Source organism: Aulonocara sp. 'chitande type north' Nkhata Bay, linkage group LG7 (assembly GCF_057382095.1).
Source record: "Aulonocara sp. 'chitande type north' Nkhata Bay isolate Kocher_YH1m ecotype deep benthic linkage group LG7, A_spYH_male_GT1.1, whole genome shotgun sequence".
NCBI lineage: Eukaryota > Metazoa > Chordata > Actinopteri > Cichliformes > Cichlidae > Aulonocara > Aulonocara sp. 'chitande type north' Nkhata Bay.
Genome location: NC_141350.1, coordinates 8,853,521 through 8,879,070, shown reverse-complemented (window position 1 = coordinate 8,879,070; position 25,550 = coordinate 8,853,521). Strand labels below are relative to the sequence as shown.

At 42.0% G+C, this 25,550-nt stretch overlaps 2 protein-coding genes across 3 annotated transcripts; both read left to right on the top strand.

The window, feature by feature from the left end:
- The first annotated feature begins 337 nt into the window (after nucleotides 1-337).
- LOC147324517 (DENN domain-containing protein 5B-like) lies at nucleotides 338-17,214 on the top strand. The gene is made up of 22 exons (XM_086298361.1): nucleotides 338-481; nucleotides 765-1,079; nucleotides 4,527-4,636; nucleotides 5,307-6,021; nucleotides 7,136-7,323; nucleotides 8,615-9,121; nucleotides 9,223-9,454; nucleotides 11,678-11,828; nucleotides 11,974-12,064; nucleotides 12,159-12,278; nucleotides 12,363-12,515; nucleotides 12,642-12,720; nucleotides 12,814-12,889; nucleotides 13,004-13,132; nucleotides 13,230-13,351; nucleotides 13,596-13,741; nucleotides 13,834-13,952; nucleotides 14,441-14,628; nucleotides 14,787-14,869; nucleotides 15,302-15,428; nucleotides 15,542-15,716; nucleotides 16,431-17,214. The coding sequence occupies exons 2-22, from the start codon at nucleotides 974-976 to the stop codon at nucleotides 16,612-16,614; spliced, it is 3,801 nt and encodes a 1,266-aa protein (XP_086154487.1). The 5' UTR covers nucleotides 338-481; nucleotides 765-973; the 3' UTR covers nucleotides 16,615-17,214.
- Nucleotides 17,215-18,554: 1,340 nt separating this feature from the next.
- Nucleotides 18,555-25,166, top strand: sinhcaf (SIN3-HDAC complex associated factor). 2 transcript variants are annotated; one of them, XM_086298376.1, is made up of 6 exons: nucleotides 18,555-18,731; nucleotides 21,125-21,252; nucleotides 21,388-21,487; nucleotides 21,586-21,709; nucleotides 21,997-22,147; nucleotides 22,925-25,166. In XM_086298376.1, the coding sequence occupies exons 2-6, from the start codon at nucleotides 21,125-21,127 to the stop codon at nucleotides 23,247-23,249; spliced, it is 828 nt and encodes a 275-aa protein (XP_086154502.1). In that variant the 5' UTR covers nucleotides 18,555-18,731; the 3' UTR covers nucleotides 23,250-25,166. The 2 variants fall into 2 exon arrangements, with proteins under 2 accessions (XP_086154502.1, XP_086154501.1); XM_086298375.1 differs by lacking the exon at nucleotides 18,555-18,731 and having other exon boundaries at nucleotides 21,119-21,252.
- Nucleotides 25,167-25,550: the final 384 nt, after the last annotated feature.

The window sequence follows — 25,550 nt, the reverse complement described above, 5'->3', positions numbered from 1 at the left end:
AGATCTGTGTGAAAAGGGATTTTTATATTTATTTTCATAAAATCACATTTTTAGGACATGATAAACAAAAACACATCAAGTTGATTAATCTTAAAATTAAGCTGAGGTCACTTATTCTTGCGCTGTGACATTAAATTCATGTTACTTGCTAACTAACACAACTGCAGATTTTTAATAAAACTATGTATTTATTTATTTATTAGTATCTCGACTCAGGGATCAAGCACCAGAACCATTTGATCCTACATTTCCCACAAAACTTCCCATCATGCATTAGTCATTAGTCATCCCCTGACTGGTAAAATAAGCTCGTGACTTCCAAACTCCATGCCTAAAGTTGGCAACACGAACTTCCCATAAAAACTTCCAATGAAACGCTGAGGTCTAAAGTGTTTTCTCAGATTTTAGGAGGCTCCTGCAAATCCACAGCCAACTGTAGGGCGCACGACCGTTTTCACAGTATTACGGTAATTAGTAAACGGTAAGTGGAGTTTTATCCAAAATGTCGAAAACGTTGTTTTAATTTCTTTCTTCAGAGTTTTCCCGGCCGTGATCTGCATTTGTGCAATAAATAATTGTAATCATCTCCACCGACAAAAATAATAATTATAAATGAGAATCCTGATGATCTATGAGACTGATTGTTTTGCGCTACAGATGAATTTCGTAAACATCTATGTAAAAATGACGCAGACTTTAGCGGGGGACGCTGATGCTTTTAAGCCTTTGTCTCCCTCCCTCCCTGCCTGCCTGTCTCCACACAGCCTCCTCCCCCTCTGAACAAACTGGATGACCATCCCCGGATCACCCTGACTCCATCAGAGTCACAGCGCGGTTCAGTGGGTGCGGATCGGGACGCGCAGCGGGGAGCTTCGAGGATTTCGGATTAAAAACCAGCGCCAGCTATGAACACCTACAGCATTAAGCAGAAGTAAACGGAGCTGTGTCACACCGTCAACACAACGCGTCGAGGATGAACACCGCCGCCGCCACAGGATCGGCTTCTTGCCGTTTCGCCCACTATTTTGTTGTGTGTGGAGTGGACACGGAGACGGGCCTGGAGCCGGACGATGGAGCAGGTAGATGATATTTAAGGACAAAAAGACACACCCGCCAATACACAGATACGCAGCATGTTATGTTGGATGACAGCATTAGCCAGGTTATATATTTAGTAATTCATATAGGCCTATTTGTGTTGCCCAATTGTGTCTCTGTTTGTGTGGGGAGGGGTGACAGCCATTTAAATATGATTTTTCTTCTCCCTGTCAGTGCTCTAAATAATATGTGTGAGCAGCCTGTGCAGAATATCCTCAAATATATGAAAAATGTGATAAATATAAGGTTATATTTGGGCAGGATTTGTACATGTCTCTGAGCATGTAGTATCAGTTGGATGTGAAAGCAAAGACAAATGATGTGCATTGTATCATTTCCCAATCAGTCTTAAGCCATTGAAAGGAATATTTCTGATATATTGTCTTTTGTATCCCAGGTGCGGTCTGTTTATATTATACCCCTGTTTAGGACACATCACTTGGCGGCTGTGTTCATTGAGTTTTCATCATATTTTCAGTCTAGTATTGTGTCACATTAGATTTTATTTTATGGTTTCTGCAAGTCATCTACTGCTACACCTGCCTCGGGATCACAGGAGAGAAAGGGCAGAATCGAGGGAAAACAGCAGCGTCCTAATTCTGCTCGTTAAAGCTGTAACACAGCTGGAACATCCAGGCAGGGCTGTTTGCTCCCAGAATACACTCCTCTGTGAATCAAAACGTACTGATTAATCCACGTGATTTGGGGTGGTCTCAAACAGAAAGTGACCCATCATTCTTATTTTCCTCTTTTAACCAAGAAGGTGAAAGGGATGTGATGTCATATTTTGGGCTGCGGTGAAGTCTCCTCATCTCAGTTGCTTATTGGGGTTTATTTGTGGTTGACAAGACTCTAAGAAATAGAGAAATATCAGGTGGCGTCACCTCCTTTTGCAGCCAGTTGTTGACACTGAGCTGAGAACAACTCTGCCCAGGAGGCTCGTGTGACGTGCGCTGCGGTGTTTGTGAGAAAACGGTCACATCGCAGGTGTGCTGAATACCTTGAGCGTCACTTCCAGATCTGGAGCAGCAGTCACACCCTGTATTCTCCTCATCTCTGGAGCAGCTGTTGTGAAACAGCTCCTCATGGGGGGGCTTTTAGCAGACATGCTTGTTGTGTTTTTTTGCTCTTTGTTTTGTTTTGTTTTAAAGCTCTAATTAACCACTGGGTTAGAAAGCTGCCTCCTTGGCTACTGTCTCTGAGCTACACCATTGTACTTATGTAACAGCAGGTCATCGCAGACCCATCGCTGCAGGGGGGCTCTGCTCCTTTAAAGGATTTCTCTCCCTGTGTGAGGGTTTTTCTCCTTTACTCACAAGTATTCCACAAGTTATAGCCCACTATGTGCTCTAAATGTGTCCCATATACAGTTCCTCTTTCTGTGAGAGTGTGTAATTGGTGAATGCCCACCGAGAGACAATCTGCCCTTGTTAGCCTCTCAATACATGCCACTGTGTTTCTGCAGCCTAATCAGATTTCACATGACGTTGCCTGTTGGAATGCTGAATGGCCGACGCTTCAGCGCCCGTGCAGGCACGATGATGGTTACATAGGGGAGAGATATGACATCAGTGGAGTAGTCCCTGATCGCACAGAGCGAGCTTTATTGTACAGGGAGATGTAAAGCCTATATCTCATTATATAATTAGACATTCTGCTTGATTCATTTGTTTTTTTTTTTCAACATATTTTTAGGCACTTGGTGCTTTCTTTGTTCCTGAGCTTCAAGTCTAAGATAAAAACCAAAATTTCTTTTCTTTTTTTGGTCGTGCGAGTCACCTTCAGTGGTCAGGCGCATCAGTGGTGGAGTGATTTAAAGTGTCATCAGTCAGTACCAGCTGACACGCCTGTCATTTTAATATCTCTCTACTTTTTATGCCTGCTCATGTCATGGTGTGATGAATGGGACAGCAAAGGTAATTTAGTTGGTGAAAGTGATGGATGTCTGTCTTTATTGGCTGCTCACTGGTGGCTGATGGAGTTGGCCTGTTTTAGGGACAGTGGAATGAATATGAAACACTAAAAACAAGACACGGCTGATATTAAAGTGACCATTGTAATGAATTTGGATACTTGGATGAGACATTCGTCACTGTTTTTGTGACAAATCGGTGTGAAAATGATAGTTATTCTCACGCCTACAGATGATGTAAAGCATCCAGCACATTTCTTGGATCTAGTGAGTCTGTTAATGTGCTAATTACAGGCCTTTAAGCTTTCATTCAAACACTAAAACAAACCTCCCTCCACTCCACTCCACCTCCCCTTGCTCTGTTACCCCGTGAAACACACACAGGCTGCATCTACGTCTGTGAAAGCTGTTTGGTGGGAACCCGTGTCAGGAGGAGAGCCGGGGGGGGTGGCGGTTTAATTAGGTCAGCTGATAAAACCCAGGCTGACGTAACCTGTGACGAGCACAAAAGCTTTGTCTCGATGGCGATCATCGAGGCCACGGCGGAAATGGAAACCATGGCAACTCCTTCAGCGATGCTCAGTTGTGCCTCTCAGCGCCGACACTAATTTGTATTCTTAGTAAAGAACACTGCCATTCCCGCCCCGCGTCACTCTCGTCCATTAGCTGTCTCCCACCTACCGGTCTGAGTCAGTTTGACTTGAAGTGGCTCGCTCCTCGCTCTGCCTGCAGCGCAGTTTCTTGAGGTGGCGTGCGTCATTTCGTGGGCAGGTGATGTGGATGTTCCTGAAGGGTCGAATGAGTGCTGCAGAGCTGGTTTGGCATTTACAGATGATTTTGTTCTTGTGCAGCGATTCCAGTGAATGTCTCTGAGAGTTGATGGTGTGCTAGTAAAGCAGGGAACACAAAGAAGAGTACTGTTCAAGGGCATCCCCCTTAGAAAGAGGATAAATAATGAAAGTACCTCGCTGATTACCCTCTGTGAATCATACACCCGTTTTTTTATTTATTCATTTATTTATTTTTTTGCTGCAGCTTCATCTACTCGCACAGACAGCATTTTGTATGTAACCCGAGCTAGAAGCTGACACATGGTGCCGAGATTTAAAAAAGAGATACTTTAACCACACGAGGCAATGCATGTGTTCACTGCAGCAATTTATGTGGGATATAGTTCTCTTGCATGCACTTTGAATTCAGCACCTCTTATCAGTTTAAAGAGTTCCCTTCTGCAGTGTCAGGGATGAGGCTTGTTGCATTGCTTTTCTTTATGCTAATGAGTTGAGTTACATAACTCTTGGAGTGGCTTTTCCCACTTTGCTGCAGCACATGAACTTCTTTTTACTATCTGTCAAGGTTGCCCTGGTCGTTTTTTATTAATCAAAGCTGCTGTCATGTTCTGATGCCCTCTGGTCTGTCCTTTCTGTCTCATTATGAATTCTGGTTCAGCATCGATCAAGGTCACCCTGCATTAATAGAATAACCTCTTTACTCAATTTGTCTGTCTGTCTTTCAGGTGAGGGCTTTGAGCACAGCCCTGTTCGACGGTCCTTCAAATCGAAGGTTTTGGCTCATTACCCTGAAAATACAGACAGGAACCCCTTCAATAAAGATGCTGTCAACATGGTGAGATGTTGGATTGCACAGTGTTGGTCATTTTCTGTTACATCTGCAGCTGAAGGACAAGATGTGCCTGTTAGAAGGCCAAATGATTTTGTTGCTCTTTCAGCTATTGATGGAGAATAATGGAAGAGGCAAAGTCAGCTGGAGGGAAGTGTAATAGGAGTTACGTGCTGGCTTATTTTCTGCCCCTTTTCATCAGTCTTGCTTTCATCTAAACATGCAAAACAGGTCTGGATGATGAGAGCAGCATCAGCCTCACAGTTACATGAGTAATCAGACGGAGTGGAATCAGTGTTGGTTTGTTCTAGACCATTTCATATATTGTGCAAAAGCACCTTCCTCTGGCTTTGCTTTACTTTTTGGGGTCTTTTTAAGCATGTCATTTTATGTAGCTAATCCACACTTTTCCCCCCCCAGGGGTGGATTTTTGCTCTGATTACATTGTAGGACAAAATCAAGCCTATGCTAGCACAAGAATATTTAAAATAATTGCCATTTTTGATGGTGGCAAACTTCAGTTTTATCAGGTTGAAGTGTCTGGAGGATGGAGGATGCTGATGTTTGCTGTTGTATATTTTGGTTTAACCCTCCATTTATATACTTTTTGAGGTCGGTATTGAACATTGTCACTCTGTACTAAAACATCTCTTGTTTTCTCTCCTCTGTCCTCCAGCTCTGCATGCCCAGAGGGCTGTCCTTTCGCACTCAAGCAGACAGACTCGATCCTCAGTTTCACTCGTTTACGATTTCTTTCGACGATGGCACGCGTTCCTACGGCTTTGTTCACACCTTCTACGAGGAGGTGACCAGTCCTCAGATTATCACTGCCATGCAGACACTCTGTCAGATGCACCATGTGGAGCACCACTCCTCTTCATTGGCCTCCTCTCCCTCATCCTCCTCTTCCTCTGCCTCCTCACCCTCCACCTCCAGTATGGACTCACTTGCGAGCAGCTTGGATGAGTCAGACGCCGAGTCTCTGGCTGGGGTGTCTGGCTGCCTCGGATGTGTAGGCTCCTTCGATCCAACGCGAGACACCCTGTATGTGTCCAAAGCCCTCTGCCTCGTCACGCCGCTCCCTTTTCTTCAAGCTTCACGACAGTTTCTGGTTCAGCTCCACCAGGCTGTGACGTCACAGACAGCCCCACCACTCCCTCTAGAGAGCTACATCCATAACATCTTGTACGAGGTGCCGTTGCCTCCACCTGGAAGGTCGCTGAGGTTCCATGGGGTGCAAGGGCCCATCCTTTGCCAGCGGCCCGGGCCAGGTGAGCTTCCTTTGGGGGAGTATCCTCTTGGAGATGCGTTCTCCCTCCTGGGTGTGGACAGCATGGTGAAACTACTTACCTGTGCACTTCTGGAGACACAAGTCCTGCTTTACTCTTCAGGTAAGCACTGAAATTACAGATTTTATGCATGCAAGATATTTTGGCATGTAACAGGAAAAGCAAAGCCGTAATTAGGAAAATAAATGACAGCTGAGTCTCACGCAGCTGCTTCAGTTTCAAGCTCCTGGTGCTGTGCGTGCTTGCTTTATGTCCATGTGTTGACTTATTCATGTTCATAAAATGTGTTGTTTCATACTATGACCACCATAATCATCATTAAGGAGGCTCAGCCACCATGTTAGGTTTTTCTTAGTGGCCAAGTTTGGACAAGAGGGTTAGGGTTAGATAGGGAGTGCTACGTTATCAGTTAATGCCAATTAATTTGGTTAGATAGCTGCATCCATAGACTGTATGGGGACAGATACCTGCCATGGTAAGTAACAGACAAGGTAAACAATATAATGTGTAACTTCAAGCTTAAGTAGTTTTTAAAGGGATGATTTCAATAAAAAAATAACTGCAACATAAATTCGCTGTAGATCCTAAAGCCATAAGCAGGTTGTAAAAAGTCTTTTATTGCTGTAAAGTTGGCATTTTAACACAGGTGTCTGCAGGGATAGACTACAGACTGTACTTAAAAGATGGACATCATCACGGTGATGTCACCCACTGGTTTCTAAACTCTGTATTTCGTGTTTAGGAACCAGAAGTGACCATATTTGGGCAAGAGGGTGGAGAGTTAACATGTCACTCAGAGATCATATCAAGTCTGTTTGTTGACATCATTAAAATATTGATTTAACTTTTGAAGCGCACACATGCTGGATATGAAAAACATTTATAATGACACCTTTGAACTCTAATAATAATGACTGCACATACAGAAAAGCAGCTGTTCTTTGTATTTAACACAATAATATGACATGAAGCCTGCAAGTGGTTTGTCCTAAAACAAAAAGTAGTGGGAAAGCCCAGCCTATGTGTGCATAGTTCTAGGATCGAGGGGGTGCTGGGTTTGACAGATGGGTTTTTGTGGGTAAATTTTGGAAGCTCTGACAGTGCAGCTTAGTGATATGGTGATGAGACCTCCGTAGTCATTAACTGTGCTGTGTAACAGGAATATGAATGAGCTCAGAGACGGCTTAACGCTTTGTTCGGATGTCTCTGTATACAGACTACCAGCGTTTGATGACCGTGGCAGAGGGCATCAACACACTGCTGTTCCCATTTCAGTGGCAACACATCTACCTGCCCATCATTTCTGCACCACTACATCACCTGCTCGACGCTCCTGTGCCATTCCTGATGGGTATCCAGCGCAGAGATGGAGCTCAGCGATCCTCCCTCAATCTGCCACATGAGGTACATCACTCAGAGGGAAAATTATGCGTAAATGTCTTTGCCGTTTCCCGTGTGAATGTACCAGTCAAAACTGCAGGATGCAGACATTTTAATAGAAGCTAAAATAAAAGGATCTAAAAATATACCATAAAACTTAGACGATCTTGCAGCCATTTGCTTATCCGCTCCATGGTTCATGGAGCGCACCCTTTGCCTCCAGCATGTCGAACTGGGATGATGCATTTCTTCTGAGCTGCCTCCCCCTTTCAAATCCAATCCTGCATCCCAGATCACTTTATGCTGCATGAATATCTTGCCTCTGAAGCTTCTTTGAAGTCTCTCTGTCCCAGAAAAGAGGCAGCGGTAAGACAGCTCTGAGGGGATGAAAGCAAAAGTGCAGAGCTCCAGAAATGCAGAATAATGGGGCTGGATGAATTATTAAACAGAATTAGAGCTCACCACTTATTTCCCCCAAGGCCCTGCAATTTGAAGAAAATGAGGAACATCTTAATCATACATATTTGAGTGTTTGCAGTTAATTAGTAGTCCTTCATTTTGATATGCATTAAAAAATCCAGTGTGTCCACTGATCCGAAGAATAATCAGGAAACAGAGCATAACTTAATTCTGGTGAAATAAACGTTTGTGTAGTCTCTGAATGTGAAACAACCCTCCCCGACTATTCTTTCTCCTCTTTGTCTTGTTTGGTTTAAAGATGTGTTAAAAAACAAAACCAAACACTTGGAAGTGATGGCACTTGGAGGAAGGATGAAGCTGAACAGAGTCGACTTTAACAGTCCATTCTGCAGTTCATCTCCCCTGAGGCTAAAAACTCACTGCCGGAGGTCACTGCTGAAGGTCGTGTGGCTGCTGACTGTCGAGCACTGCTGAGCTCCGCTGCTGCTTACAGAGGCAGTTTTAAAAAATAATCTTTCTGTGGTTTGTTGCTTGGCAACTTTATGGGCACAGTTGTTTTTTATTTTTTTGCAAAGGTTTCACATCGCTATCGCCGACTGATATTGCACTTTCCACATTGTCTCCTGTTGCAACGATAACAGATAATCTTTCACATGCTAATATCCTGTTTGCGTTTTTGCACTTATCAAAGTGAAATGCTAAGAATCTATTAATTGTGTGTAAATCTCCATCTCAGAGCTTAATTAGAGGGTAAAGCTCAACTCACTCTGTCTGGATGAGATAACTGCCTGTACATTGTGACAGGATAAACCTATTATGATTATCTGATTGATGGGCAAACTGAAAATTGTTTGTCGTATTGTAACTGTCTGGTTTGTCTCATATTCTAACACAGGCTAACCTGTGCTTCGTGGACATTGACAACCACTGCGTCGAAGCTCCTGAAGACCTTCCCCAGTTTCCGGATCAGACTGAACTCATTCAGGAACTGAGTGAGGTGTTGTTGCAATTTGGGCTGCCTCCACAGGGCGGTGTGATCGCTAAGCCCACGACCGCCTCTTCCTCCTCCCCTCGGCTAAGCAGCCTGGTGCTGGAGGATCTGATGGAGGACAGAAGGAACGGGAACCTCGGAGGCGAGGAGTTGGCGGTGCTGGAGAGGCTGCAGGCTCTGGCGAGGAGGTGTGGAGGAGGAAAGATGTCAGATGGAGGGAAGACACTGGGACACGTGTTTGAGGAGGAGGAGGAAGAACTGAAGGCTGCAAAGCTGAATATTCAGCTGAGGGAGGTGTTTGCAGGACGTTTTGCTGCAATGTTTGGCAGATATGATGACTTCGTCATCCACAGCGCTCTGGATTTGGACTCTTGGTTGACTAACCGAGAGGGGATGTTCAACTTTGATAAGGTACTTTAGTGGATGACTGACTGATAGATTGCATTTATCTGAAATAAGTCATATTATTGTTATATCTTCATTCAGTAAACCCCTGCTTTTCAATGTTTTAGGGTTCCTTTCTCTCCGTTCAGCCAGCGAGCCACTTGCACTTCTTGTCCCGGTTCTTGGAGACATCCATGTTTTCTTCTTTTGTGGATGGGAAGGTTATATCTCGCTGGGCAGATAGGGAGCCACTACAGCAGCTGTTCGACAGCCGTTTAGAGCGAGAACGACTGTATGACACGGGGAGCGAAGATTCCTGTAGTTGTCTTTACAGGAAATGCACTACCCTCTTTGAATCAGGTACTGTGAAGGTGCCCAGGATCACAAAGGGATGGGGGGGAAAGTGAAATGTGGCATGAAACATTTTACATGTTCTTATAAGTCTTATTATTATTATTATTATTATTATTATTATAATAAATACTGTACTGTCCAACAAGGAGCACATACAAACACCAGTTTAGATGTTGGCGTCCTAACGAGAGCTGACTTTATTTTCATAGATATTCATGCAAATTGGACAGTAAAGTTTATATGCTGAGATAAGTTATTAGCTCCTGTAAGTTTAGTGGAGCTCTGACAAGCGCTAATATATATGCATACACAAATAAAGGAGCCTCATCGTCATTTTAATAATTACATATAGTAATTTAAATAAGCTGGACATGCTAATGAAACCCTGTGATAAGCCACTGGTAACTTATTATTATTATTAGTATTATTATTATTATTAATAATAATAATAATAATAATAATAATAATAATAATAATAATAATAATAATAATAATAATAATAATAAATATAAATAAATCTTTAAATGGGTACTGTCATTGCAAAGAGGGACTTATGTATTTAAAAAATTTAATTAAATTAGAAAAAAACACTACAGTTTAAGGACACACACACATAAAGCATAAATATACAGTATATATATATATATATATATATATATATATATATATATATATATATATATAATTATTATTATTATTATTATTATTATTATTATTATTATTATTATTTTTTTTTTTTTAGATATTTTATGAAAGTGATACTTGTAAACTAATGGAATAGCAAAAATGTTCTGAATCACATTTTGTGTTATATTAGATCATCTCAATGCATATTTGAGATTCAGGTATTTGTTTTAGTTTGATATTACAAACCACAATTTGCTAGCAAAGGTTAGTGCTGCTCTCCCAAAGTGTGGGGTAGGATTAGGGTTAAGACTTTGATCCCAGAGGGTTAAGGAAGGACCACTGTTGTATTTCTAATAGGACAAACTGAGAGTGAAACGTGCTAGTGCACTGTGGCGCACCGAGGCTTCAAAGAAGGTGGGAAATGCATGCATATAAACAATGTCAGCTTGATCAAGTCCAGACAAAAAAAATGTAAAGTCGTTCCAGGTGGGTCTTAGAAGTATTTATAACACTCAGCACAGTTCCAGTTTTATAAACATCAAGGGTTTAGATGTTGAAAGTAGGCTGGATACTTTCAGGTGACTGAGTGAGTTGCATACACTGTGTTTTACTAGACTTCAAAACAAGCACAAATTGTATAGTTTATTCATTGCGTGTGGAAGTAAGGAGGACCAGGAGTGGACCCCTGTGGAACACCTATGATAATACAAGGGGGGCACTGAGTTTTATCTGAAACCCTTTATTAGACTCTTCCATATCAGCTGAACGCAGTTATTTCAGTACAATAGCATGATCACATGGTTTAGATAGGTCTGTAAAATGTGTAAAATATCCATGACTTTAGTTGTATTTTAAGTAGATGCCTGACGCTGTTTCACCAATGGTTTTTCCAGAATATAATTAGGATATAGCAAAAATATTAAAGGAAATCTGAGCAAAATTATGCAATGAAGCTGGATGCCAGATTTCGCAGAGGGAATCTGCAAATCTGACACCATCTGCCCGTCTGTTTGGGTTTATATGGTGATTATGCTGCTTGGCCTTTCTCTCCCTTTTGTGATAAGCACTGAGGATTTTGCATAAACTGTGCTTAGGGGGATTCTTGCACCAGGTTATGCAGCCATATAAACTGTAATTCATTCAACATTACTGAAACAAAATAAAAACCAAATTACCTGGTGGATAACTGGAACACAAAAAGCAATGGGATCAAATGAAATGTAAGGGGGAAAAGATGGGTAGAACTAGTAAATTAGAGAAGAATGAGGCACATGCTGGTCTGTGAGCATTATATAAGCAGAGGACAGCAGGGCTCTGTGTCCTGTGAAAACTGCTGCAAAGCTGCAGCTTTGAAGTGGTGCCAGCCTTTCATCTCTGTGGCTGGTCTGTGGCATTGTTCACAATTCACAAAGTCCATACGTTAGACTCCAGAATAACATAACATGGTTACTTTCTTTTATACTGTGTTAGGGTGTTATGCACAAGTCATTCATGGAAATAACTAATTTAATTGAAATGTGAAATCCCTTTAAAAATTAATTAATTAATACAAATGAAAACAAACAAAAATAAATGTTTTTTTGTTCACTTTTTTCTCTGCAGGTCAGACCATCGAGCGGAGGCTGCTGAAGGCCGACCACACAGCCATACACCCCCACCTGCTGGACATGAGGATTGGCCAGGGTCGTCATCACCCGGGCTACTTCCCTAAGCTGCAGGCGGATGTCCTTGCCCAGGCACAGAACACCAACAAGTGAGATTCGTTTCCTGCTGTTATTAAGATTAAATTAAAATCTGTTTCTAGTGAGTAATGAAAATAATTAAAACTTTATTTCCAGGCGTGACTGGTTTACTCTGATTTGTGTAAAATTATGGATTTTATTTTGCTGTGTCATCAGGTGGTCCAGTCGTGTCACAGCCTCTCGTAGGTCTGAACCCAAGAGATCCACAGTTTCTGATCAGTCAGGAGTGGACAACGAGCAGAGACAGGTACCTACAGTGTGTGTGTCAAAAAACACACACACAGATTAGCATGCAGGCTTCAAGGGGTGTGTGTCTAATATGTTACCTGTTTATTCAACAGAAATACACCTTTGCGAGGAAGAATCTCCGCCAGTCTAAACTACTTGACCTGACGCCTCAAGCTATCACTCAGACGCACCGGGAGTTTGTTGATGGGCTGCTCAGCGAGTGTCGTCTAAAGGTAAGCGCTCTCGTTAGGTGCTTAAAATAGGAATGTTCCTAATTATTTTACTCAAGGTTAATGCAAAAATCTTCTTCTTTTTAGACCAAACGGATGCTGAAGGAAAGGATGGGGAAGGAGAGTGTGGAACTGGGTCAGGGAGAGGCCAGCATCACAGGCCTGCAGGAAAACACACTCATCCACGGCCTGTGTGACCTGCTGGAGAGAACATGGGGCCACGGTCTGCAGGTGAAACAGGTGAGCTCACGTGGCATGCTAAGACCGCGCTGTATGTCTCCATGTGAAGAGACTGCCTAGAAAAATGTCTGGAATGGCAGATGATTGCATGCATGCTGGAAATTAACTACTGCTTATTGTGAACAGGGGAAGTCTGCTCTTTGGTCCCATTTGCTTCACTACCAAGCTGCCCAGGGTAAGACGGAGGCACCAGCTGAGTCTCCAGGTCAGAGCACAGCCCCCCGTCTGTACTGAGCTACTTTTGGAAATCACTGAAATAAGAATGGACTCATAATTGGTGCTTTTTCTGCCTTTTCAGGATCTAACTGTTCAGACCAGAGAACAGTTGATGATGGCGCTTTGCCCCTGAGAGGATCGTTAATACAGGATATGAGGTAATGAGGCAGTTGATGAAAGGGGCTTTTAGTTTTCTAGATGAGCTCAGAGGATATTATTAGTGTAAAAGTTGAATATTGCAGCTCCTTTTAGCCGGTCTGTCGTTCTTCCAGGTTTATCCAGACCATGAGTGAGGGTCTGTCTGATGTGGGTCAGGCCCGAGCCTGGATCCACCTGGCTCTAGAGAAGAAAATACTATCCCAACACCTCAAAGAGCTGCTCACAAATCAGGAGCTGCTCCGGTAAGAGTTCACAGTTGATAAATAAACAGAAATATTGCTTTTTTATTAATTTAGTTTGCAGTATCACTGATATTGTTCTCTCTTGGGCCCCTGACAGGCAGCTGTACAAACCTCATGCATTCCTGCTCTGCGAGGAAGAAAGGGAGCAGTTTTTGTTCCACCTGCTCTCTCTAAACACCGTGGACTACCTCTGCTTTACACGTGTCTTCACCTCAGTCTGTAAGTCATGCGAGCTTGAACAGCAGAAAAAATTTTCTTTTGTGCTGTTTATTACGACAACCACACTAACTTCCTCCTTATTAACACGGATTAAAAGTGTCCCTGCAAAAAGACCCTCCCTCCAGACATCAAAGAGAAAACATGAAACCTAATGCCAAAATATATTGCAAGAAGAGTTGGGCAGTGGATAAAAAAAAAAAGAGGGACAAATGCATAAAACGTGATTTTGCGTGTCTCTCTCTAGGTATTCCATATCGTGTTGTTATAATACCCATGAAGAAGCTGAGCATCGCCATGGCAACAGTTGATCCTTGGGTGTGTGTGTCAGGAGAGTTGGGCGATTCTGGAGTTAGACAGATCCCAAAGAATACACAAGAAATTTTTTTCCAGGTTGGTATTCATCCCTCTGTTGTAACATCACAGCCGATGGAGACACAAACACAGAGAGCTGCTCTTACTGTGATTTGTGGTTTTGATTTCAGTGCAAGAACCTGGGCAGGCTGAGCACTCTGCAGCTGGGACAGGAGAACTCGGGCCTGCTGGCCAAGTGTCTCATTGACTGCGTGATGGTGTACAATGAGATTACAGGGCACACCTACAAGTAAGATTCGTCCTCTGATATTCTTCGGTCGTTGAAAGCTGCGTTTGACCTCGCACAGCATTTGATACTATGTTTATGAACATCAGCTCACAGGCTGATAGTGTGTTAAAAATATAATAAAGGCTAGATGATCCAGCTGTTCAAAATCTGATGTCTGAAATCTCTAAACACTTTAACCCAAAGGTTGCTTAGAAAAGCTGATGTAGAAAGTATGTAGCTGTTTTATGCAGAGGAAAAAGACTCTGTGAATTTGAATTTTCAAACCACTTTGATAGCTGAAGTTACATTATCTATAATATGTTTGTTTTTTGTTTTTTTTTTCGTTTTGACCCTAATGACTGCCTCAAGTTAAAACACAAAACCGTAGCAGATAATAGAAGGCTCTCCCTTCAGCCAAATCCTTCATTTTATTTTATTTTTTTATGTAGTCTTTATTAGTTTTTAAAATCTTGAATACAATGTAACGCTCAGTCTTTGTTTCTTGGAAGGTTCCCTTGCGGCCGATGGCTTGGTAAAGGCGTGGGGGACGGCAGCTTGGAAAGAGTCCTCATTGGTCAGCTGGTGTCACCTGGTGCGGAGGAGGATGCTGGAAGGTTGACAGGGACACCTCCTCCGGAGCTGGCCTCTCCTTCTCAGAGTGTGCGGACAGTCCTCGGATCACTTGGCAGCCGTAGCAGTACGTCCTGACAAAGAACACATTCTTTAGCACAATAGTTGACCTACTTGTTGAACGAGCAGATGATTCTGCTCCTGGATCACCTTTCTGTTCCCCTCTTAGTTTCATTATTCATCCTCGTGTTCCTGTTGCTAACTGCACTTCATTCATCTTCTCAGGGATGCCGTTTGTTGAAGTACAAGAGGACATGAGGGAGGCGGTAAATAACCTTGTGAAGCATTTCCACAAACCTGAACAAGAGGTGTGTGTATGCGTGTGTGAGACAAGTGCTATATTCGTTTTACTTGCCGGCTCACTAAGCTGAAAGGGTGACAAAATAGTTAATGCAGACAGGAGAATATTTGCAGCAACTGTCAGCCTCCCGCTGTGTTATTTTTATCTATAACATGGTTCATTACCCCGGCCTCTCCAGCGCGGGCCTCATTTGTTTCTCTTGTGTATCAGGCTAGCCTTTCTCATCTCCGTTAAGAGCACAGCAGAGACCTGATGCATCACTTGAGTTTGGCTATAAAAGGCTTCTAATTCATTTTAATAACGTCTTTAGTACACAAGCTTTAATGTACATGCATACGTTCTGTTTACTTTAACAAATATGAGACTGTTATAAACAGTAACATGAGCTTTTGTTTGAAGTAGGTCTATTAACTCTCTGCTCCCATTCCTATCACCCCAGAGGGGAAACCTGACAGTCTTGCTGTGTGGTGAAGGAGGTCTGGTGCTTTGCTTGGAGAAGTTCCTCCTCCATGGTCTCAAATCCAACCGACTTTTTCAGAGGAATGTGTTCGTTTGGGACTTTGTGGGTAAGTGTAAATCAAAGAGGTGACGTCTATTTCCTGTCTTGATCTAGTGGGGAGTTAATCTGCATCTCAAGTTGCAAACTAAACTAAAAAGGGCCACCAATGCTTTCCCACAGAAAAGGCCGTGGCTTCCATGGAGACTGCTGATCAGATGGGTGACCTGCACGGATCAACACTGACAAAGGGCCCGCCCTGCGACCTGCTGTGCCACTACGTCAGTGCCATCAACGCCTCTCCTAGAAATATTGGAAAAGAGGGCAAATTCCAACTTTTTGTCTGTCTGGGAATTAGGTGAGCAGATTTTGAAACTCCCTTTGAAATCTGAATTGATGTTGTAAGAAAACATTTTGCAAGACACCCTCGTTCCTCAGGTGGAAGATGTTGTTAAAGCAATCACAGGCAGGAAGGTTATTTTCTTTTCTATTCTTTTATATAAAGCAGAATAATTTAAGCGGTCGTCGTCGTCGTCTTCTTCTGCTTTTGGCCAGATCATCTGTATCCATCTCACCCTGTCCCTAGCATCCTCCTCTGTCACACCAACCATCTGCATGTCCTCCTTCACTACATACATGAATCTTCTCTGTGGTCTTCCTCTTTTTTTCTTCCCTGGCATCTCCAAATTTATTGTCCTTTCTTCCACATATCCACTGTCCCTCCTGTGTCTAAATCATCTGGCCTCTTAACTTTGTCTTCGAACTGCTTAAACTGAGCTGTCCTTCAGATGCACTCATTTTTAATCTTGTCTGTCTGAGTCACTCCCATTGAAGATCTTAGTATCTTCAGCTCCACCTCCATTTGTTTCCCGTTTGTGCTACCACCTTCAAACCATACATCATAGCAGTTTGCAATGATAACAGTATAGTAGCTCAAGAATATTATTAAAGTTTAAGAATCATAGTTGACGCCCTGAATACAATTGACCTTGCAGTGCTTGAAAGCTTCAGCACGTTCTACAAACTTTATTTATGACCCCGTTATTGACCATCGGTGTTCTCGTCTTGGCAGGGACCGGCTTCTCTCTCTGTGGCTCCCCCTGCTGGCAGACTGTCCCCTCACAGCTCGGACATACGAGGACGGTGCTCTGCTGCGGGACCGTGCTGCTGTACACTCCCTCTCTCGCATGCTGCACACACTAAATGATTTCGCCATCACTCTGGAGACAGCACTGGTTAAAGGAGTTGACCTCTGACCTCTGAGTTTAGCAGCTACGCTGACAGATTCAGATATTCATCTTCCCAAGAGTGGGGAAGGGAGGTACATTTGGACATTTGGCGAAATGTGACTCTGTCATATCATCACGATCAGCAAAATGGACAGTGAGCTAGACAAAACCGCTGGCAACTCAAGCACCAAACATATTGCCTTGTTCACTGATGTACATGTCTTATATACTCTGATTGCTTCAGGAAATAGTCCTGTGCTTGTTTACACTGTGAAGTTCTGTTTCCTTGAGGAGAACTGGAGGGTCATTAATAAACTCACATCTACAGTCAATATTTTCCCTGCTCACGTCATTTATACTGTACCTAACACTAGGATAACCATACCTGTCCTACTGCTGTGTTGTTTGCACTTGAATTTTAAACTAAGCACATGCATGGCCAGAATATGTTTGTTTTTTGTTTTTTATGTCTTTTGGTGTTGTATTCTCAAACGTCAGTTCTCAGGCCTTATTGTTATTACTATTATTACCATAATTATTTTTGATTTCATTTGATATTTTAGCAAATAGTCAAAACAAATTATTATACCCCTCTATAATGTTAAATTTTTATATATATATATATATATATATATATATATATATATATATATATATATTATGCTATTATTATACTGCGTAATGTCTGGCCTGTTTCTCATTGTTTATTTCAGTTTGGGGTCACATGTGACGCAGAGTTGTGCTCACGAAATCCTCAGTTGGTAAAACACTGGAACCAAACTGGTGTCCTAGTTGTGTCAGTTTAAATAGTCCTTGTCATTTTGTCAGAAAGCCCCCCCCCCCCCCCCCCCCCTTCACGTCTCTTTGATTGTAAATATTTTGCTTCATCAGATCTTTGATAGGATTGTTTCATCCTTCCATCCCATGTTCCTATTTGTTGTTGGTGTACTGAATTTGTGACATATTTTTTTTCCTCTACAAAGGCATCTTGTTTGTGTCTGCGTAACAACAATGGATCCCACTCCAGACACACTCTCTCGTGTGGACAGTAGTCATGCTGTTTTGTTTTTAAGCTCTTCAATTGTCTGCAAAAAAAGGGAGAAAGGGGGAGGGGGAAAAAAAATCAGACAATGAATAGAGTACATGTTCTCAAAACCGCTAGGTATTATGTTGATGTTGCATCCAATTAAACAGTTGAGGAATTATGAAAAATGCTGTCTCCTGCACTATCCCGCAAGCACTATGTAACCTATGATGACCAAGCCTCTTTTCTCCTTTAAATACAGATTAGAGAAAGCAATAAATAATGAACTGTTATTTATGAAGTGTGTGGTCAAGATTAAAGTTAAAATTGAAATAAGTGCCATTTGTTGATGTTTTTTGTGACGCTTATCTGAAATATCTGATGAGACTCTTGGATTAAAATGATTGCCAGCTATTAAAAGGTTGACTTTACTACTATTACACTGATGCTGATGAAGAATCTTGCTCTTATAAACTTGGTAAATGTAAAAACAAAAATACAACTATGTGATTTTTGTTTTGTTTTGTTTTTTTTGTTTTTTATACTCAAGGCGCTAATCATTTTTTTTTAATTTCTGCATTGCTGTTAGCCTTAAACTGACCACTGGATGGAGACTTACGTTCACCCACCTTTTATTTACTACTAATCTGATCCGTTCAAATCAACAAAAAGCCCCATTGCCGTCCAAGACGCCAAGCCCCCTGAAAAACCGTAGGCCTCCAGACGAGCCATCTGGCGTCCTGTAGTAAAACAACAGGCGCCGCCCCCTTGCTTACATTCTCCAATGTGCCATAGCAACCGGGGCCGAGCCCCCTGTTCCCGCGCAATGTTCCCATCCTTATAAGGCCAGTAGAATGCAGACGCACGCATACGTCATACGTCGTTTATGTAAATAGTTTGATTGAAGAAAAAGAAAAAAAAGCCCTCGTCTCTACTCTGAAATGGAGGTGTGGATACCACGCATGCGCACAATAGTCCACAACTCTAGTCCCGTCCACAAGCGCAGACATCAACAAGAGAGCGGGTTACCGATGAGGGTAGATGTTCATAAGTCACAGCGTAACGACGCGGTATTCGGACTGTTATTACTTTGGATCAGCTCCACACAACTCGCAGAAAGGTAACGATTGTCTGTGTTCGTCTGGCCTCGTCTTTAAAAAGCCTTTTAAAAGTGTTCGCCGCGCTTTTCAGGGCCGTAATTCAGAAACAAGCTTCGAGATGCCTCACGAACAATTGCTCTTTTTTTATTTTTAAGGCCTGCTGCGCGGACCCGACTTGGTGGTCAGCGGTATTTGTAGGTCACCTTAGAAACAACGAAACTAACCGGGCAAAGTGGGAGGAAAGCGGGAAAAGCGCAAATGTGCGTTTAAAATGCGTTTGAAGGGGCTTTCACGTGCGGGCACGAAGAGGAGCAGGGGGGGATGGCTGCTGGTGCTCGTGCTCCTGCTGTTATTATTATGGGTTGGCTCGGCGCATTTCGGCGACAATTTATCGGTAATGTAAACGTGGTAAAGTGGGTTAATGTGAGCGTCTGGGCTGCAAATGTGTTCTTGTACAGAAGGAGACAAGCGTGGATGCAGTGTGCCGCACATTTTCTGTCTGCTAGGCAAGCCAAGTTGAACCTCTCACGCCCACCCGGAGCGGAGATGCGTCTCAGCACGCGGCCACCGCTGTCAACAAAACCGCTCCCGCGAGCGCAAAGTAATCCCCAACCAAAGCAGGAAAGCCAAGCTGGATAAAAAATGTGGTTTGTGGGAGAAACCGGAGAGAAAAGCGACTTTCCGAGAGCCGCCGCTTTGAACTTGCCGCACATGTAGCCGATTGTGGATTGTTGCAGTGACGCGGCTCTGGAATAACAAAGAGTAAAGATCAAATTACACATTTATTTCAGAGCAGCTCCCCTTTAACACCAAGCCCGCCGATTTTATTTGTTATTTTTTGTGCTCTCGAAACACGTTAGTCCGAGTTTATCCCCTAGCATAAAGTTGAGGTATAAACTCGGCATCGTGGAAGCGGAGGATGGTCATCATAAAATGGGTGCGCATGAAGCAGGTCGTGTGGCATGCCATGCTTCCTCGCTGGCGGAGTGGGCGGTGAAAATTGGCGACTTGCACTTTTCTCTCGATGAAAAAGAGGACATTGCTCGGTGTCTTCTTTTATTCTGAAAGGCGAGGGTGTTATTCGTGCGAGTTCGGCAGCTTTTCGCGGTGATTTTTCTTTCTTTTTAGCGTTTGTTTTAAATGTTGCAGTTTTTGCGGAAAATCGCATCACACCCCCTTCGCCACATTGCCTCCGCCTTTGAAGTGTGTTGCCATGTTGAGTTGCGTCACGTACTGTATTTTGCTGCAGAGATCGTCTGTAATTTACAGATGAGGTTTTAGTTTTATTATTTAAATTGCTTGGTTACATTTTCTTTTTTGAATGAATGCTGCTTTCTTAGCTTTCGAAGTGCAAGTTAGGTGCACGTCTTGTTTAAAAGGACTTTAGTATAGAAAAACAATGTTTGCACTTCACTACAAATAAAACTGCGCAACAGTAAAGTGCTATTGAATCTCTTCTGTTGTTGTATAGGAACTATACCACGTGAAATCGTTTATAAATTAAGGTATAGCCCATTTTTTCCCCACAGTTAATATATTAGCTGTGTCACAGGTTAGAATAAGTGCCAGAGTTGGTATTCCTTTCTCAATGCAACTTACTTCATGTCGGCTTGTGTTGCTTTTTAAACTGACCTCTCCACAGAAATGCCCAATATCTAGTATCTGATTTAATCATGCAGAGTGAGAGTTCTTCGCCATTTTCCTGCTCTTTTTTACTCTCTATGGCACCGCACTGTCAGAAGACCCCGAGGACTGATGGCAAGAGGAAAAAAAAAGCCCAGTCTGGGGGGCGCGGCTCACAGTTTTTGCCGCAGTTCAGGTCTACATGTGCCGTAGAGATTAAATTTTGCCTAGCAACATAAATCATAATTCCTGTGCACGCTTATTACATTTCGAGTAATTTCCCCCGGACGCAGTGATGTATAATATTTTACTGGCATTTCTCTAGTAACGCGGTACACATTTTGCAGTTTGTCTTTCCACCTCGTGACGAATAACGCATCTTGTGCGGCCCGGAGGCTCGCACTGATTGCGTGCCTAAATCTTATTTTGGGTTTCCAAAACGAAGCGTGAATCCTGTGAGCGCAGCATGGTGACATTATCTGTCTGACACGCTGTCTGACTGTTGACCTACTTCCCCCACTCTGTCTCTCCTTCCATGTGGGTCAAAGCGGAGAGATGCTCCAGCAAAACTGCTTTCCGTGAACATTGTTGGCGATTAAACACATTTTTGTCCGCTCACTGCAGACTTAACTGAAATTTGTGCTTCACCTCTGACCTGCACTGCAAATGTAGGGGTGAAGGGAGTATTCTCCTCCACCCCCACCTCCTCCTGCTGCTGCAGCAGTAAACACTCGGTGCACACTGATCATATGTAAACATTTAACCCCCCTTTTTTCTCCCCTGAATGCAGATGTTTGGCTTTCACAAGCCTAAAATGTACAGGAGTTTGGACGGCTGCTGCATCTGCCGTGCAAAGTCGTCAAGCTCTCGTTTCACAGACAGCAAGCGCTATGAGAAAGACTTCAGGAGTTGCTTTGGGTAAGAGATACACCTGAGCATGTGCGGGGCTGCAGGCAAACCATACCTGTCATGGTTTTTTGGCTGTGCACGTCATATTGATGCTAAAGATTTTCCATTTTTTCCTCCTCATCACAAACTGAAATTGTCTTCCAGACTGAGCGAAAGCCGGTCTGGAGAAATCTGTAATGCCTGCGTGCTCCTTGTGAAACGGTGGAAAAAACTCCCTGTGGGAACCAAGAAGAACTGGAACCATGTGAGTTTCAGTGCTGACAGCATGACCGGCCTATCACTTTATGGTGATGATAAAACCCAAATTATACTAATTCGTCCGGTTTCCTGTCCCTCATCCAGGTTGTTGATGCCAGAGGAGGTCCCAGCTTAAAGTTAACTTCCAGGCCCAAGAAAATAAAGTCCATCTCCAAGAAAGCACGGCCAAGCCAGATCAACAGGCTTCAGAAAGAGCTGAAAAGACACAGTAAGTAATTATGATGTATATTTGAGGAAAATGGTAAAGTCATGACAAAATAATGGCTAAAAAAAGGTAGGTTTGGAAAGGTGTTTATTTCTGTGGGATCGGGACATTAAAAATACACCAGCACACATCTGTTTGTACCACAACGTTTCAGTTTTACTTTACCTTTCCTTTCCAGGCGCACTGGGTTAATGGATTGTAGTAGCACTCCTGTTACTTCATTCAGGTTTTTTCAGGTTTTAAAAAAAATATACATATATATATATTATTTGTCCTATTCTGTCCTCTAGACTCAGATGCCCACAGCACCACCTCCAGTGCCTCCCCTGCTCAGTCTCCCAGCTACAGCAACCTGTCAGACGAGGGGTCCGACACAGAGCTCAGCCCAGGATCCAGCCGCTCCCCCGTTTTCTCATTTCTGGACCTAACATACTGGAAGAGGTAAGGCGGACAGTGAAGCACTTCTTTAATCTACAGGCTTAATTTTTAGAATAATCTACTACAAGTGGTTTAACTGTATTTAAACCTTCAAGCCTTCGCCTGCTTTACATATACAGGTGAAACTCCCACCGATGCCCCACCCTGCTGGATTACAGTGACATTAAAGGGATTTCTTTATGTATTTAGCTTAATATTACTAACTGTTACTTGCTTATTACTGTATGTAATTTTGTTTGTTCGTTTTGGGTCATTAACTAATAGTTGTATTTATTTTTAGTGACAATTTTCCAGGTTTGTTAAAAATGTATTTAGGATTTGAGTTTACTTTTACCTTCCAGACAATCTGTAATGTTTTATTGGCAAAGTTTGTAGAGATTTTGAAACTTGCTTGAGACCAGTAATCTATCAAAGCATGAAAATATATTTTACAAAAAAAAACTAAAATGTTGCATTTTTAAAATAGATTTAATAACTGACTTTTGATCTTTGACTTGTTTTTCAATACATTTTTAAAAATTTCGTTTTTCTTAGAGCATTTTTTGTGGTGCCTGATGTTTTATATATTAAGCCTAATGCACATCTTTTTGTTTGTCAGACAGAGAAACAACAGGAAAATGCATTCATTTCTGTCAAATACTCAATACTACCTTTAACACATGAAGTGCCATGCTAATCCAGGATAACCCAGATTCAACACTGAATGCATTTTAATGCAATTAAATAACAGTAAACACACAGAGCCATAATGCTTTCTGTCTCATTTCATGCTCTCTGCAGGCAAAAGGTGTGCTGTGGAATAATCTACAAGGGGCGCTTTGGGGAGGTGCTCATCGACCCCCACCTGTTCAAACCGTGCTGCCGCAACAAACGACAACAACAACAGCAGCAGAAGCAACAGCAGCAGCAGGAGGAGGAGGAAGAGGAGGAGGAGGACGAGGAAGAAGAGGTGGAGGCAGAGGAAGGTCGGGTGTGTGTGGAAAAATCCCAGATGGGAGAGGAAGTGAAGGAGATGGCAACTTGTGGTGAAAGTGCAGAGTCTGCTCAGCTGCATGTTGCATCGCCACCAGTCAGGAGTGAGGTGGTGGGGGAGGAAGGGTGGTAAAGTCACCCCCCCACACACACACACATCTCTGAAGAAATCTTGAGGTGCTGTTTTTTTTTCTCTCAAGCACTTATAGAAAAAAGTGGCCTCAGATTGCCTTCAGTTACAAAGCAGCTGAAAAATCCTTTCTCCATAATGAGGATTGTTGATTGCATTTAAATGATAACTTATGGACTGTTGTGTTTCTCCGTTGTCTGTCTTTACTTTGTATTTAATATTTTTGCCATCCCGACGATGGACCATCATACTCGGTGTAATTGATCTACTTTGAAATGCTGGAGCTCCACTTTGCTGGTACATTTTTATCAGATTTTATTCCAAAACGCAATACATCCACTTATTTACAGAAAAAAAAGGTGCTACTTAAAGCTCACAAACACAGCTGAACCCATCTCAGTGAAGATGTTTTATAAGCATATATGTTAAGATGACTAATATAATGGGGTTAATTAATTTTGGTTTCTTTGTTCAGAGTTGATATCTGAGTTTGTTTGGGTTTTTTTTTTTTTTTAATGGTGGATATCTCCCGTTTTGGAATGAATGACACTGTACACTGATGGAGCACAGACCTGTACAGTAACCCTCTGTTTTTCTGTCTGCTCACGACAACATCCCCTCCTAACAAAGAGTTTGTGGTTTTTAGACTGGATTAGCGTTTCTGTGTGTAAATACGTATGGGTCCCATTTGAATAAGGCCTATTCACAGCTTCAACAGCAAATACACCAGCCTTAATTATGTGTTACAGACAGCGCTAGTGTTAAATCTGCATTGGTATAAGGAACAAAAAGGGACAGTACAAATATTTATTGTGGCCTCAGCAACACACACAGTGCATTTTTGCATGAATGGCAAGCCCACTCATCCAAAAGACCAACTGATCTGATGTATGAGTCTTCTAAAAATTGCATGGCCTTATAAAAAATTGTAAATCTTACTTTTATTTTTTTGGATCCATTTTTCTGAAGTTTTAACTTATTTTTATATGTAAAAAAAAAAACAAATAAAAGTGTCTTTGCATAATAATACCACACAATACAACAGCAAAACACAAAAATCGGTCTATCAGTCATTTTAGCAATATCGATATCAGTGATTTCCATCATTCCCGGGTCAGTATACGGTAAAAGACTTTATACAAGCTAAAATTCTATGCCATTGCCTCTTATATACCACAAATGTGTTGTGATATATTGCCTAATATTACTTTATTTATCAAATGAAAGCCAAAGCACATTGAAATTCACCCAATGTCAAATCAATGCAGGTTTTCTATGGACACTTGTGCTTGTCCGAGGTCATTTATATGTATGTTTTAAAAATAACACTAATATGAAATTTCATACATGTGATGTTGTAGTCAGGAGCAGCGGGTGTGTTATGTACATAAGGGGTTGGATGAGTCATATGACTCTTTATATAGGTTTCATTATTTATTTATTTCATATTTATTTGTATCCTTACTTAGAGAAGTGAATTCTTTTCATCTTTAGCTTACTCATAGTACGGTTTTATTCATCAGAAGTCGAATGTTATTCTCACGCAGGCTTTGGTTAACATTGCATTCAATTAGTGGTTGTCAATATTTGTGAAATGTTGTTAAATATTTATTTGCTCATCGGTTGAGTTGCGTGCAACCTAACTTATTCTGTATCATCACTTTGGATTTTTATCATGTAGACTGAAACAGCTGATAGATTGCAACCAAACTGTACTTCTCCCTTTTTACCTTGTAGCTTAAAAATGTCACAGAATAGTAGGATACAATAGTAGGATACATAACTCTAGATTTGCATGTATTGTTGCTATGCATTTACTTAACTTACAAGTTAGACAAAATGGTTTTGTATTTTTTATACATCATGTACTTTTTTTTTTACTTTTCCCTTAATAAAAAGTAATTTTGTGAGCTTTCTGGATGTATGGAGTGACTGAATTTATTGGTGTAAGACGGAAAGGGAGAGAAAGAGGGACGTTATCTTCTAAATATGGGAGTGCATGTCATAATTACATTATACATATACACCTGTCTAACTGAGGCAAATCTCTAATCAGCAAGCCAGATTGCAAATGTAGCACATTTCCCACCATGTTACGTATCAGTGTGAACATTTCAGCTGATCTGCTGGGTTTTACCCGCACAAACATCTCTAGGGTTTACAGATAATGATCTTAAAAAGAGAATAGCCAGTGAGTGAAAATGTCAGACTGCCTTGAGCTGATAGGAAGCAACAGTGACTCAAATAACCACTCATCGTTACTATTAAAGTATGCAGTAGAGCATCTCTGAGTGCATAACATGT